The sequence below is a fragment of the Hemicordylus capensis genome, chromosome 2 (assembly GCF_027244095.1).
Source record: "Hemicordylus capensis ecotype Gifberg chromosome 2, rHemCap1.1.pri, whole genome shotgun sequence".
Classification (NCBI taxonomy): Eukaryota; Metazoa; Chordata; class Lepidosauria; order Squamata; family Cordylidae; genus Hemicordylus; species Hemicordylus capensis.
In genome coordinates, this window is record NC_069658.1 from 159,419,244 (window position 1) to 159,434,476 (window position 15,233).

At 42.5% G+C, this 15,233-nt stretch overlaps 1 protein-coding gene across 6 annotated transcripts in view; it reads right to left on the reverse strand.

Annotated features, from left to right (window-relative positions):
* The window catches only part of ADGRL3 (adhesion G protein-coupled receptor L3), a 753,570-nt gene that overhangs the window by 166,533 nt on the left and 571,804 nt on the right, over window positions 1-15,233 (reverse strand). For all 6 annotated transcript variants that reach the window (XM_053298072.1, XM_053298069.1, XM_053298068.1 and 3 more), the window contains one exon: window positions 7,685-7,723. In XM_053298072.1, the coding sequence (XP_053154047.1) occupies window positions 7,685-7,723 (39 nt within the window). The remainder of the gene's footprint in view (window positions 1-7,684; window positions 7,724-15,233) is intronic.

Consider the following 15,233-nt stretch of genomic DNA (forward strand, 5'->3'; position numbering starts at 1 on the left):
TACACCACAGACTAGCACTTGGTAGCGTGCAATGAAGGCCCTGGAAAGGATATTTAGATGTCATGATGTGTCTACACTTACAAAGATTAGAATAGATCAGACCATGGTTTCCTCCGTGACACTCTATGGATGCGAAAGCTGGACTTTGAAGAAACAAGACAGAAAAAGCATAGACACTTTTGAACTTTGGTGCTGGAGAAGACTTTTGAGGATACCACGGACAGCCAGGAAAACAAGCAAATGGATCCTAGAACAAATCAATCCAGAATTTTAACTCGAAGCACAAATGACTAGGCTCAAACTATCATACTTCAGACACATTATGCGAAGACCTAACTCCCTTGAGAAGTCCATAATGCTGGGAAAAGTTGAAGGAAAGGGAAGAAGAGGATGACCAGCAGCTAGGTGGATGGACTCGATCACAACAGCAATGAATGCACCACTGAGAGATCTCAAAGGCCAAGTTGAAGACAGATCAGCCTGAAGAGAATCTATCTACGTGGTTGCTAAGAGTCGACACCAACTTGACGGCACTTAATCAATCAATAAATCAATTTTTGTGATAAAAGCATATGGTTGCCATCTCCTCCAATTTTCCAGGTAATACCCAGATTTTAATTGTGTTACATAGATTGCTTGGCCCACCCAGATTCCCTTGGATTTCAGCTTTCTTTCTTTCTTTCTTTCTTTCTTTCTTTCTTTAAAAGGCTAAGTTCTAGTCCTTGTAGAAGTGGAGTTATGGAGCAAAATGTGTGGTCACTATTCTGCTCAACTGCCTGACTTGGATTAAGGCAGGTAAAGCACAGTAGTCTAGCTGGGAGGGTTTCACAGCAGTAATCCCCTGAATTATGTTGTCTTTGTTTTTTATCAGCAGGGGATCTCCATCAGGCTGTTGAGAGGATAGTTGATTTTGATGTAGATCACTGCCTGCCTACCAGGTTTTGTATTGTAACGTTTAAGGACCTTAGCTTTACATTCTATGCATGCCTACTTAGCACTGTGGTTTCAATCAGATCTTCTCTCAAGTAAGTGTGTACAGAATTGCAGCCTTAACTTTTTGTGCATTTTTCTGTTCTATTGCTGCTGTTAATATGTCAAGGAAAATGGTCAGGCAAAGATATCTTCCCCAACTATTGTTGATAGATATCCAGAGCAAATACAAGTCAGCTGCAAAGTGCATCTGCTAATTTGCATAATATGCAAATTGGGGTGCCTAGATTTTGAGATCCAGAATATGGCAACCCTACATTAGCATTCCGGCAAAACTTTAAAAGAAAGTAACTTACCCTGTCTAGAATAAATGGTACAAGGACAGAGAAGAGGAACTATATTTCCAAGGAAATACAAGACACTTCCAGCCTCAACTTAACAGTTCTTTGTAATAAGGCCTTGATGCTGGACAAAAGCCTGTGGATGGGCAAGCTATTCAGAGCTAATTTAAGCTCTCTGTACTTGTCCTATTAAATTCAATGGGAGTACTCAGTGCTAATTTTCTAAAGCCTGTTAGAAAGGCTGAGGGGAGGGGTACATTGATCTTCAGAACACAGTCAGCCAATCAAGTGCAGAGGAGGAGAGATTTCACCCTCCTCCTTCCTCTTCTGTAGTAATCATATTGCTGAGAATGCATCACCTTCAAGTAGGCAATTCTTGGGAACAAATAGCATGGCTGCAGTGTGGGGAAGCAGGAGGTCTCTAAGTACTCCCTGAGAGCCCTTCAGGTACTCCTAGGAGTACTAGTACCCCCTGTACAAGCAACCCAAATGGCTGCTTAGGTGGGCAGGTGTCATGCTTAATTATACTTTCTCTAAGTTACACATGTTCAGCTCATTCAATCTGCGCGTATAAGGTTTACTTTCAAGATTTTTTAAAAAAAAAACATCCTTGTTGCTTTCCTCAAAATTCCTTCCAACTTTTAAAACACCTTCTTGAGCTTTGGTGCCAAGAACTATGGACCAGCTGAGAGCCTATCAGTGCTGAGTAAAGTGAAAACCACTTACTTCCTGCATCTTTGAAGACATGAGCTCATTGATATAAGCCAAGATAACACTGGCCTTCTGTCCATTGCCTCATGATGTTTATCCATTAACTCCTATGTGCATTTCTGAAAAGTATTACTATCTATCCAGGCACTCCTATTTCATAGGTGTGCATTTATTTATGCTTTACTATGTGTAATGCCTTTCATTTGTCTTAACTCTCTAATTTATTGAACTCACAAGTGGCAGTGGGTGGCAGGAGCAGCGGTGGCAGCAAGATGCCACCGATGGTGAGCAGGACCAACTTCAGAGCCTTGCTTGTTGGACTTTGGAAGGGGGAAAAAAAACTGTAAAAGGAGAAGCTGAGCTCAAAAGAGCTAATGCACAGAGTGGGAGGGTGGGGTGTACAAAAGATGGTCCTTGCTCAAGAACATGGGTGAACACCAATAGCTATGCCCCCATACCGCTTTCTTTTGTTATATACAAGAACTGCTTCCAGCCTGCCCCTTATCTCAATAATTTGTATTAAGCAAAATATCATAGAGCTTTTACCTCAGTGAGGCTTCATGAACCATTCAAATTTCATGCAGGAGATATGCTGGCAATCCAATGGCTTTGAGGGCTTGCCAACATAACAGAGGTTGAATCTGTAGAATACATACTTTTTGTAACTTTTGATCTGGAATCCATGAATGAACATAAGAGCAGCCCTGCTGGATCAGGCCCAAGGCCTATCTAGTCCAACATCCTGTTTCACACAATGGCCCGCCAGATACCTCTGAGAAGCCCACAGGCAAAAGGTCAGGGCATGCCCTCTCTCTTGCTGATGCTCCCCTGCAACTGGCATTTAGAGGCATCTTGCCTCTGAGGCTGGAGGTGGCGGTGGCCTATAGCCACCAGACTAGTAGCCATTGATAGACCTGTCCTCCATGAACGAATATTAGCCCTTCTCTGTTTTATCTGGTACATCTGCTGGCTTCTATGTATGTTACCTGTGAGCAGACAAGGTCTAGGATTTAACGTGGCAAAGTTCCTGGTGGTGGCAGGAAAACCCAGAAGGTAATTGGTGAAGTGAGCTTGTTTGGATTTTAATAAACAAAACAAAAAACCGGGGGGGGGGGTTAATCTTGGGACTTGTTTTATCTCAGCTGTGTGTTATATTGCTGTAACCCAGTTTGTATATTGCAGAATATGAGATGATTCCATTGGTGTATTTAACAGTGTGGTCTGTTGACTAAACTAAATGGATTGGATGCCTTTTTAAAAAATCCAGTAAATGGATCCTGCTGAATGTTTGAGACAGCACTCATGTCAATCAGTTTATTATTATTCTTTGCATGAAGATGTTCAACAAACCTTACAGTAGTTTCTTCTTGTTTGAAAGTTCTATTGTAATAAGCTTTGTTATATAAATGTATAAAAGAGAGACTAGAGAAAGTCTAAAGCATAATTTATCTATTACCACATAACTTAAAATCTGAATGTCAGTTAATGAAATTATTTCTGTCAAACCTGAATGAAATTAAATTTTGAATTATACCTTAGACTGGTTTGATGTTTGATATTCCAAGGGCAACATACATGCAGTGTGGGTCAGGCCTGGAATTTGCATTTCTTTCACATATTTGTTGCAGTTGGAAATATCACAGAAAGCAAGTGTACACCTGTATGTGTACACTCAGGTCATACATGTCCTTCACACAAAGTCTGACATCCTGACTAATGAAGGATGACAACATCTCTAGTTAAATGGATTAGATCCATGATATCTTAAGGATTGCATTTTCTCATCTGTTGTCTTCCATTCTGTCAGGTTATCAGACCAAGCACTGCTCCAAATACTTTGCAGGGCCTTTTGAATGGTAGTGCCAATTCCATGGAATATGTACTCACCAGGCTTACTCCTTCGTGGCTTTTAAAAACAGAGACCTTTTTGTTTCATCGTGTTTTTAGATTGACTGGTTTGGTGTTTTGAAATGGCTGTTGCTGCTTTTGGTAATGGTTTTAAAGTTTTTAATATGTGATTGCTTGCAAGTTGGAATGTTGAGAATTTTAAAATATTTTAAAAGATTTTTTATTACACGTCACCTTGAGGGCCCATTAGGGGTATAAATAAATAAAAATCCTTTACATCACATTAATTGATCTAAGCCAGATGAATTAATTAATGATTTTAATTATAAGTTAAATAGACAAGATTTACAAACAGACTTTGAATGTAGCACTAATTAATTCCTTGTTTTATATTATTTAATGTAATACTTTCAGTAACTAAATGGATAATGTAAAAGATTTTGCTTGTTTGGTTCCATATTCTTTCTCATCTCTTTGAGCCATTAAAGTGAAATTAAAACTACAATTGATTACTTCAGGCAGAATGTAGGAACTTCAGTATTAGTGTTATGTTGTCAAATACTTCTGTATTAGTGTTATGTTTCCCCCCCAGTTTGTTTCCATATATCCCATTAAGAAAACATGCGTGTAGCAGAGGCAGAAGAGAACCTTGACTGAAAAACAAATAAAAGGTCCAGGGTCTGCAATGTGTGTGCAAGACCTGCTCATAGTGTTAAGGGACTTCACTTTGGAACAAATATTTAACTCCCCTCCCCTGCCCCTCTGGGACCAACAGCTTGGGTGAGGTTCTCAGGGGTGTAGCTATAATTGAGCAGATGGGCTCAAAGAACCCGCCCCCCACCTCCACCCCTCCCTATTTCCTTAATTATATCCCTCACTCTGAGGGGTCACCAGGGAGAGGGGTGAACACGGGCCCCCTCTCCCCTAGCTATGCCACTAGAGGTGCTGTAGTATTTAAATCCCCTTCCCAACTAAGTTAATTTTCAATCAGGCTGGAGTAACAGATGCTTTCCTCCACACAGTTATGAGGAAATCCGTGTTCTGCATCCAGATCTGAAAGGTCAATATCCTGACTTACTAAAGCTGTGTGCATGTAGCATGCATGCCTGTAGCAGTAGTGTCCCTACTTCTGTCATGTGAATGCTCATGTGGGTGATTTTTTGCCATTCTCCCCTTTCGCCAGAAGAACTCAGAGCAATGTGCAATTATATCCCTCAGGTTCGTGCAGCCCACTGTATGTTGCTCAGAGCGCTTCCAGGGAAAGGGAAAATAGGCAAAAATTGTGCCCCTTCCCATGTGCAAGCACCCGTACTTCAGATGCGGGGACTCTATCACTCTTAGACGTGTATCCTTTGGCTGCATCCATGCAGCATTAGGATGTTGGCCACTGTTTGCACTGTGACCTGGTGCCTTGAGCCTGGGGCTTCTTTCTGCATGTGGGAGTGTTGTGAAGCAGAAAATAATTTTTCCAGCAACAGTAATGTTGAACACAGATCCACATGTGCAACCTTCTGTGCAGAGAATGGGGGGATGCCTGCCTGTGTTTCACTGGGATTTTGCGCCAACATCAGAGTGTTAGAATTGGAGGTAGAATCTCCAGCTATGTTACTACAACATATGTGGCAAATAAAAGTTTGACTACAATTATATTCTGCCATCGTGGTACCAAGAAGATGCACTTCAAGCTCTTTCTCATTAAAAAAAACCACACCTCAACATTTAAAATCTCGTCCTTTCTGAAAGCTGTGAAGATGTCAATGATCAGAATTTACTAAAAAAAAAAAAAAGTATCTCAACAATCTGCTCTATAAACTTTACTCAAATGATCTGTTTCCATATATCCTGAATATATCCCATATTATTACTGAAATAATACTGCATTCTGTAAATAGGTCTTTTGTGTGAACAGGCCCTTCCCTTCAAAGCCTTCAGATCTCTCCCCCAAACTCACTTAAACACAGCCTTTGGCTTAATCCCTTAATACAGGTGAAACTCGGAAAATAAGAATATCGTGTATAAAGTATAAAGTATAAGCATGCATATATATTCAGTACTTGGTTTGGGCCCCTTTTGCAGCAATTACTGCCTCAATACGGCGTGGCATGGATGCTATCAGCCTGTGGCACTGATGAGGTATTATGGAAGACCAGGATGCTTCATTAGCGGCCTTCAGCAATTCTGCATTGTTTGGTCTCATGTCTCTCATCCTTCTCTTGGCAATGCCCCATAGATTCTCTATGGGGTCAGGTCAGGCGAGTTTGCTGGCCAATCAAGCACAGTGCACTGTATACTTTTCAGAGGTCCGATATTGTTCTATTCTTCAATCCTTGTCTTATTGGTTCCATGTAATATTCTAATTTTCTGAGATTGTGGATTTGGGGTTTTCATGAGCTGTACGCCATGATCATCACAATTATAACAAATTAAGACTTGATTTATCTCGCTTTGCATGTAATGCGTCTGTCTCATATATCAGTTTCACCTTTTAATTTGCATTACTGAAATTAATGGACTTTTGCATGATATTCTAATTTTCCGAGTTTCACCTGTAGTCATTCCCATTATAACCATACTGTAGTGATCAGCCTCCCCTCCCTCTAAAGAGTTAACAGAGAGTGAACTTGTCTTGACTGACAGGCTGGTGAACTCCAGGGCAGCCAATCAGTACACCAGGTGCTTAAGACCTAGAGAGTGGCTGCTGGGAATTCTGGGAACAAAAAGAGCGGTCTGTGCTGGAGAAGTACATGTGGAAAAGCTTAGTGAGGGGCATGGAGTTTTTGCTCTGTCATGGTCAAAGCCAGTATGGAGGTTTCTCACATGGAATAACTGCAGATCCTTGAAAGACAGGATTGCAGGAAGCTTTATTCTCATCAGGTGTTGGGTGAGTTTCCAAGGAAAGGGGGATTCAGCAGAGGGAGCAGTTTTTGAGTCAGATTTTCCGTTAGAAACTTATATTTGTGTGTGTGCTTTGCATATTCCTGATACTGTTATATTATTGTTTACCTGCAATATAATTAAAATAGGATACACTAGCCTACACTCAACCCTCCTAGGGCACTGCAAAAGACTCTGTAAACTTTTAAGTGTGCCTAAGTACAACCTGAAACTGAAGCCTAAGACAACCTATTTTTGTAACCTACTAAGTATTTTTGAGTGCATTTAAAACCTAAAAGCCTCAGGCGGAAGCAGTTTGTAGTAATGGAATTCAACTGTTGTTTTTTTTTCCTTTTTACAAGCATCTCAGAGTTGGTTTTTAACTCAAGAAAAAGGGAGGGCAGAAAGGGGATTTCTATGGTGCAAAAGCATCCTCAAGCGCTCAGCAGTTATCAGGTTTCTCATCTTGTCTACACATGGAAGGTTTTTGTATTTATCCAATAGCAAAATTAAGAGTTTTCCCTGGGATTCTATCCCAAGCTTATGGAGGTTCAAGCTTTGTCAATGAGAGAGGTGGCGGCGGCAGCATTTTAATTTAATTTAATTTAATTTAATTTAATTTAATTTAATAGATTAGTTTTAAGCCCAGCCAGGCAGCTCACCAGGGATGATTCAGCATTCCCCCCCCTCACGTGAGCTGCTCCAAGACAAAGGCTTTAATCTGCCGCACATACTTTAAGAACGCGTACCTATATTTCCCACATGTTGATCTGTTACTACTTAAATTCCATGCTGCTTGGGATTAGAGATCTACTGTCTATTTTTGCTTAAAATTCTGTAAGAGGTCATATACACTGATGTATGAAGAGTCATCATGTCAAGAGGTCATATTCACTGATGATGAAGAGTCACCACCACCACCACCACCACCACCAGACAAGCAAATAATTTATACACATAGAAAAAGCAAGTGGAAATACCTGGACATAGGCTCTGCAATAATGTTCTCGTTTCTGAAGCTGAATCCACACAGATGGCAGTTTATAAATATAGAATAAAAAAAGTTAGTGACAAGGAAAAATGTATACAAAAATACATAAATAAAAGCTCATCTCTTACATCTTATAAAAAAAAAGTACACCAGGCTCAGCAGCAGCAGCTTTTCAGTATTACTGAAGAGCAGTTATAGACTTTAAAAAGCAGTAGTAGTTGTTAGTTGCAGTTTGCCTATATATATATGTGTGTGTACACACACATACATATGTATCAGAGAAAGAATTTCCAGTTAAAACTCTTTTAAACAAATCTTTCATTTGATTTAGTGGTTAATAAAATGTTTTTCTGCACCTTTCCTTGAAATTACTCCTTAACAATGATTAAGCAGATATTTCAGAACTCTTGATATATTTGGACTTGGATTATGCACAGCATTAGGTCCATATAATGCTCCACCCCGGGGCTGCTGCAGACTCGTTAGCAGAACCGATGATGCTATTCTAATAGAATGGTCACACAGGCAACACTACCACAGTTTTCCCTATTAGATGCAATGAGGTAATATCCAGTAGTACTGCTTGTGCAACTGTTCATTTGGTGAAGTGCCAAGGCTCTTTAGGAGTCCACAGCAGCCCGGAGGGGTGGGGGGTGGAGTGTTACAAAAATGTAGTTCAGTTCAGTTTTATTTCGGTCTCTGACCAGCAATACAAAGTAGACAGATAAAAACCTTTAAACATAAATAACATTTTATCCTAAAGAATAACCACTGGATTAAGTATTATAGTCTGTCTGATTCTATTAGCCACCACACAAAATTTGGCTACATTATATGTAGCATCAGGATCATGGTCAGCAAGAAGAAAGTAAAAACAAAAAATCATCTGAAAGGCCTGGAACATTTCTTAGTAAAGGAGCTATAAGAGGAGTCCGAGAATCTCGAGGAAAAGAACAGTATGTTACAGAGATGTAATGCTGCACACCATGTGAGCCACAAGGAAGGTGATCAGCTCAACACATGGAGGTCTTTACGTATGCAAAATGCTCCATGTGGGTGAAATGCCCCTATAACATGAATACAGGCCGCAGGAGATACTCTCACCACCATATCACAACCATGTATGGCTAAAATTTGAGCTGGCTTTGATGAGACAATGGGAGTACATCAAGTAGCTTGGGCCAGGACTAGTGTTAGCAATCCGATTCAAGGGAGAAGAAGAGCCCAACACAGGGAGCTCCTAGCATCGGTCCCTGAAGGGATGACCAGTGGCCTGAGACCATTCTCTTGGTCTTCTTGTAACTTGGTTGCTTTAGTATTATTAAACTGTAAACCACAATGAACACCTTGGACAGTCATATACAGTAAATAAATAACAATAAATAAATAATGGCAGATCAGTGACGCACCAGGCCTCATACTGGAGGCTAAGAGGAAGATGTGAGAAGCCAGGTGAATTTCCATACTGAAACTGTATACTGGTTATTAGATCCATAGTGGGCATCACATAGTGGTCTACGCCAGAGATTCTCAACGTTGGGTCTTCAGCTGTTATTGGACTTCAACTCCCATAATCCCCAGCCCTAGTGGCCTTTACTTGGGGATTATGGGAGTTGAAGTCCAATAACATCTGGGGACCCAACGTTGAGAATCCCTGGTCTATGCAGTCCCTTTTAGCTCCCTGTCAGCCCCTGGTAGAAGGTATGGAGATTGTTGTAATGGATTTAATACTTCCACCAGCATTGGATTTCTCTCTTCCTCCCATGGGCTGGGACTGATGTGCAGCTGATGTGCAGTTGTGTTTCCTTACCTGTCCTGCAACATTTAAGTGCTGCATTGTGCCCATGGCTTCACCAAGCAACTGTATAAGAATCTGAGCAGAAAGATGTTCTGCATTTGAGACTTGGATGTTTAAGTGTCATAGTGAATGTCCAAATCTAGTGATGTCGGCAATTCCCAATGAATTTATGAACAAACCAGATGTATTGTTTTTAATTTTTTTTTTACATTATTCATTACATTTTAAAATTGCCCACTCAACGTGGCTTTAGGTGATTTACAAAAATGTCTAGGCCTATACATTAAAATGTATAGGCTGTCATTACTATTCAAAAAGATGCTGTACAACAAAAGATTTAAAAATACAATATCAAAAGTAGTGTAAACATTGCTGAGCGTTACTAGTTAGCTAAATGAAATTGCCAGTAGTGTTGAGCTAAAATGTGGGAGCACATTTCAAGAATACAGAAATGTGTCCTGTGAAACACAGAACTAGAAATCTGTCTGAAAGCAATTCTATTCTCACCACATCTCCAATGATTCTATATCTCCTATACTCAGGAAGGGGAAAGATCCAATTATTTTACAAGCCCATTCAAGGATTAGAAAACTATTTTCCCCCACCTCACGTTGCTCATGGCAATCAGTGACATCTGCTGGCCATCTAAGACAACTAGTTAAAACTATAGGTGCCCACAAAGAAAAAGCAATACATGTCACATAAGACCCCAAACTGTCAACAGCCAAAGGGAATGCCATGAAGGAAAAAGTCCTGAGAAGGGGCGGGGGTTAACAGGAAACAAAGAAGAATGGGGGAAATGGAGGGATTAGAGATGTATAATTTCTGGAAATTGTGATGCCATGGGGGAGGGGCTGGTTTTCTTTCTTTTTGAAAAATGGAAATTTGGAGAAAAATTGAAATATGCACTCCTTATTTGAAATAAGCAATACAAAAAATGTCACCATTTTAGGGACATAAAATTTAGTATATGTATACTTGGTTTGCTTATAAAATGATCACGATTGGTGTATTAAATTTAGAAGTATGGTTTATTCAGATAATAATTTCAGATTTACTAAAAGAATTTACTTTCACACATTTTAAAATTTTGTAACAAATGGATTACATGTTGCTGAACTTTAAGGAATCTAGCAACTCTTAGTTTTTGCCCACTTATGAGAAGCAGGCAAAAAGTTAGAGCTGAAAACAGAAGCAACTATCAACATTTTAGTAAAACAACGTGATAATGTGTTCTGGACTTACAGTTCCCTCCACAGTGTCAAGCAGATACAGACAGTACTTATTTTCAGAAAGAGACTTGAGGTGGGAAAAATGTGTGGGTTGGGGTACCCTCCAAGACTGATTGAATAAAGATTTTTTTGGCCACATGAAGTCCTGTCTAATCAGTTTTTGAGCTAATTTTCTGAGCTACTACTATACCTGACAACTTCAGGTAGGACCTATGAAATTTCCAAGTAAACAAGCTCTATATACCCTAATCAACCAAAACAGACTAGTTATGAAGGTAGAAAGCCAGAGAGGAAGGGGTGCTACCCTGTGTATTGCACAGAGTGCTGCATGTACAACTACTTACTAGGAGGCTGTGGGTGTGTGCTTGATGCCATGAATTTCTGGCCCTCAGAGAACAAGTTCATTCAGAACCAAGTTAGCTGACCTGGTCCTTTCACCTGCAGGTTCTCTGGAAAAAAACATTCACTCAGCAAAGAAAGGGACTCACCTCTTCATCCTGCCCTCATAAGGAGAGTGAAATGTGACCTTGAAGAACATGCATCTTGGAAGGGGGCAGGTATTTAAAAGGGAGAGTTAAACAACACAAATGCCCCTGCTTGAACTGAGCTGCCCCCATCAAGTCAGGCACATCAAGTCCTGGGGAAAAGGGCAAGTCCCATCAAGTCCTGGGGGAAAGGGCTGGCAAGAAAGAAGGAGCTAAATTGCTAAACTGGGTTTTTCAAAGATTGAGCACTCAAACGTCTCCTCAAGTATTTTAAACTCAGGTCCTGATATATATCTATCAGGAACCACAAACATAAATTAGCTGTAGATATCTTCTATTACTTTCAATAAGATGTGCATTTGGATGAACCTATCAATGTGAAACACCCATCTATATGTGAATGTAGATTGGATGCACATTTGAATGTCCATCCAATCCATATTTAAATGTAAATAGGAAGCATTCTCCTGCCTGACTGTAATCAGGACTCAGCACAGAATTCCAGCATGAAATGATTGATAGTATTGTACCATGGAAATCTGAGAGGATAAAAAGTTTGTGGAAAGCATTCAACACTCTGGAAACATTTTGTTCAGTTAACTGCCTTTTCCTCCTCTCCCCCATCAAAATGGAAAATATGAAAACAAAATGAGAAGCAGTATGGAACAAGAGGTCTGCAGTATACTGGCTGACATACTACACAAGGGTAGACTGCACAAGGGATAGAGGCTAGGGTGTGGATGGCCACTCTTTGCTACTGGCTCAGACTTTGCTTTTGCCCAATTGGTCTTGCCCCGCTAACCCTTCACGATGACTACCAATCTAGTTGGGCTCGGTCAATCGAGGCAAAATTAGCGGCCCTGGGCAATATGGGCTATGATCAGGCAAAAGCAACCATCAAGCAGCGCATGATGGACATTGAGCGCCAAACTGATCTCAGTAGTGTCCCAATATTCTACATCAGTGAGGGACTTAGATATACTGCCTCTCCTGTAGCATATCTTACCCAATTGGAGATCTTAAATCACAGAAGGACATTCACCTTGGCTCACTGCCACGGCCTCCCTTCTGCAGTGCTAGAGGGCCGATACAGAAGGATCCCATTTGCTGAGCGACTATGCCCCTGTGGCTCAGGACAAATTGAAACTACAGAGCATGTCCTCCTATACTGCTCATTTTATAGAGACATTCATGCTTCTCTCATTCTCCCATTGTTAAACAAGTTCCTGGGACGTAAGACTCAATTCTACAGCTTCTGGCTACTCTCTGACACAAAGCCTTCCATCATATATCGCATTGCCAGATACTGTGTGGCTGTGATCGGCATTCGTTGGAGGATGATAGGCTGTGAGCCCTTTTAGCCTTCATCCGACTCCTGATGATGTTGGCCTGCCCACACCTCCTCTCTTACTGTTTTTATTGCTTTTACAAGTGAATTTTGGCCTGTTGAATAACGGGCGCTAGTAACGGCACTCCTGGCCCCCCGCCGCCATTCCCCCTCCCTCCGCCGTCCGGCCGCCCTCCCAGCTCCTTTGTGTCCCCCCCCACCTTTAAGGGCCAAATCGGCCCAGGGACTTGCCCCCGCCAGGCCGGGGAGACGGAGGCCGGGACCGGGGGCGGAGCAGAGGCCATGTAACTTTTTAAAAAATTGCTTCCGCGGCCGACGCCGCCGACCCTCCCTCCCAGCTGCCGAGTCCCCCTTACCCTGGCCGACTGCTGATGGCCGAAGGAAGTCCTTAATTTAAGAGGCAGAGAGGAGCTCGCAAGCAGAGCTCCTCTCTGTGCAAAGCCTCTTGCCGAACTGCCGCTTTGGGCGCAAGAGGCTTTGCACAGAGAGGAGCTCTGCTTGCGAGCTCCTCTCTGCCTCTTAAATTAAGGACTTCCTTCGGCCGTCAGCAGTCGGCCAGGGTAAGGGGGACTCGGCAGCTGGGAGGGAGGGTCGGCGGCGTCGGACGTGGGAGCAATTTTTTTTTAAAGTTACATGGCCTCCGTTCCGCCCCCGGCCTCTGTCTTTTTTGGCTGAGGCGGCGGCTCTGCCGCCGCCTCGGTCAGTTTCCCCCTCCTCCGCAGTCCCGGCTTCTTCAGGGCGGCCGTTTCTGGCCGCCCAAGATGGTCGGCGGGTCCTGGTGTTTGTGCCTCCCTGGCTCTGTTCTGGGCATGCGCTCTGCGCATGCCCAGAACAGCCGTGACACGAACGCACGCTTGGTGTCCGTCCACGGATGGACACCAAGCATTTTATTAGAGAGGATTTTTTTAAAATGGATTTTTAATTTTTAAACTGGATTTTACCATTTTATATTCTCTGTGTACTTTCTATAATAGATATAGTATTCTTTTATTTTTAGCAGGTTTTATTTTTTATCTGTTTTAATTTTTATCTATTCTAGCTTGTCTCTCTTAAATTGCAATTATGTTTAATGTCAGCCTGTGCATGTTATTTTGAATTGTACTTACAATCACCTTTATTTTTAACATGTAACTTATAAATTTGTACCTTTTATTAGCCCTCTTAGTATCACTTTCTTTTAGCTTGTAATTTTATGCTGGTCTATGACCGTAATAAAGATTGATTGATTGACTGCACAAGGGTATGTCAGCCCAGTAATATGTGTATGAAAATTGCACACATACAAAGATTGGGCGAATGACACTACAATCCATTGGAAATAATGGTAAAATCATTTCTGCAATTTGTGTGTGTGTGTGTGTGTAGAATTTGTGTTAGCACAATTTGCACAGCATTAACTAGACTGACATAGCTTTGCACGGTATGTCAGCCATTGTTTCTTTGAAGAGGAGACATGGCTAAAATGTTTCAGATTGCTATGAGATATTCAGGCCAGCAAGTGAAGTCATTATGTGTAATTTATTGGTGTGAAACACTAGTAAGTTTACCTATCAACAATGACTTCAAACAGAAGCATTTGAAGAAGGAACATAACTCAACAAATAATGTTATACTGATTTATAACTAACGCAATCTAATCACATGCTAAGGGCATGTGGGACACATCGCGCGATATGTGGCACATCTCACTAGAGCTCTGATGAGAGAGCGAGAGAGAGAGAAGGCATGGACGAGTGGGAGGCAGAGGGGCAGCTGCTGCCAAGGAGGAGCAGGAGGGCAGCGGCAGAGGGAACAGAGACACTGAGCGATGGCATCGCAGCAGCGGCAACCTAGGTCGGCTCCAACTGCCGGCCTCCATCGCCCTGCCGAGTCTCCTCATGAGGAGGATGGCCATGCCGGTGAGGGAGAACACACTGAATGTCATCCGTGCTGGCTAGATGGGACACCCCAGCGCAACCAACCTCCTCGCGAGGAGACTCAGTGGTGTGACGTTGGCCAGCAACTGGAAAAGAGAGAGAGGCAAATTGCTGTGGGTGGAGAGTCTCCCGGCTCACAAGCAAATAATCCGCCCGTGGAAACCAGCAGAGGTGGGCTGGGGGCAGGTCCTGGAAATGGAGGGTAGCTGAGAGTGGGTGAGTGAGTGAGTGAATAAAGGGGTGGCTAAGAGTGAGCTGGTCTTGGAACTGGAGAAGGGAGAGGGGATGGCAGCAGGAGGAGGCACCTCCCTTTGCTTATGGAGGGGAGGGAAGTATTAGGGGGGTTCATACTTTGGGGGTGGAGAAGTAAAATTGGGAGTGCATGCGGAGGGGTAGCTGAGGGGTCCTGGGGTGAGGTATGGGGTTCCCCCCATAAGCAAAGGGAGGTGCCTCCTCCTCCCACCACCTCTCCCTTCTCCAGGTTCAAGGCAAAGTGGCAGCTCCTTCCATCCCTGCAGGCAAGCCAGCTGTGGCCATGGCCAGCCCGGCTCTGGGTAGGTAAAGGGCTGGGGCCCCTTGGGGCAGCAGGGGTGAGTGGCTGGAAGGGAGGGAGGGCAGCAGCAGTGCAGAAAATAACAAGGAAGCAGGAGAGAGATCGAATGGGGGAGTTTGGAGAGTAGCGCGCAGATGCTCTGAGCGGGATATGCTAGTTACTACTTATTTCACTATAGAGTAATTGGAAGCTATGCTTGTTGATGA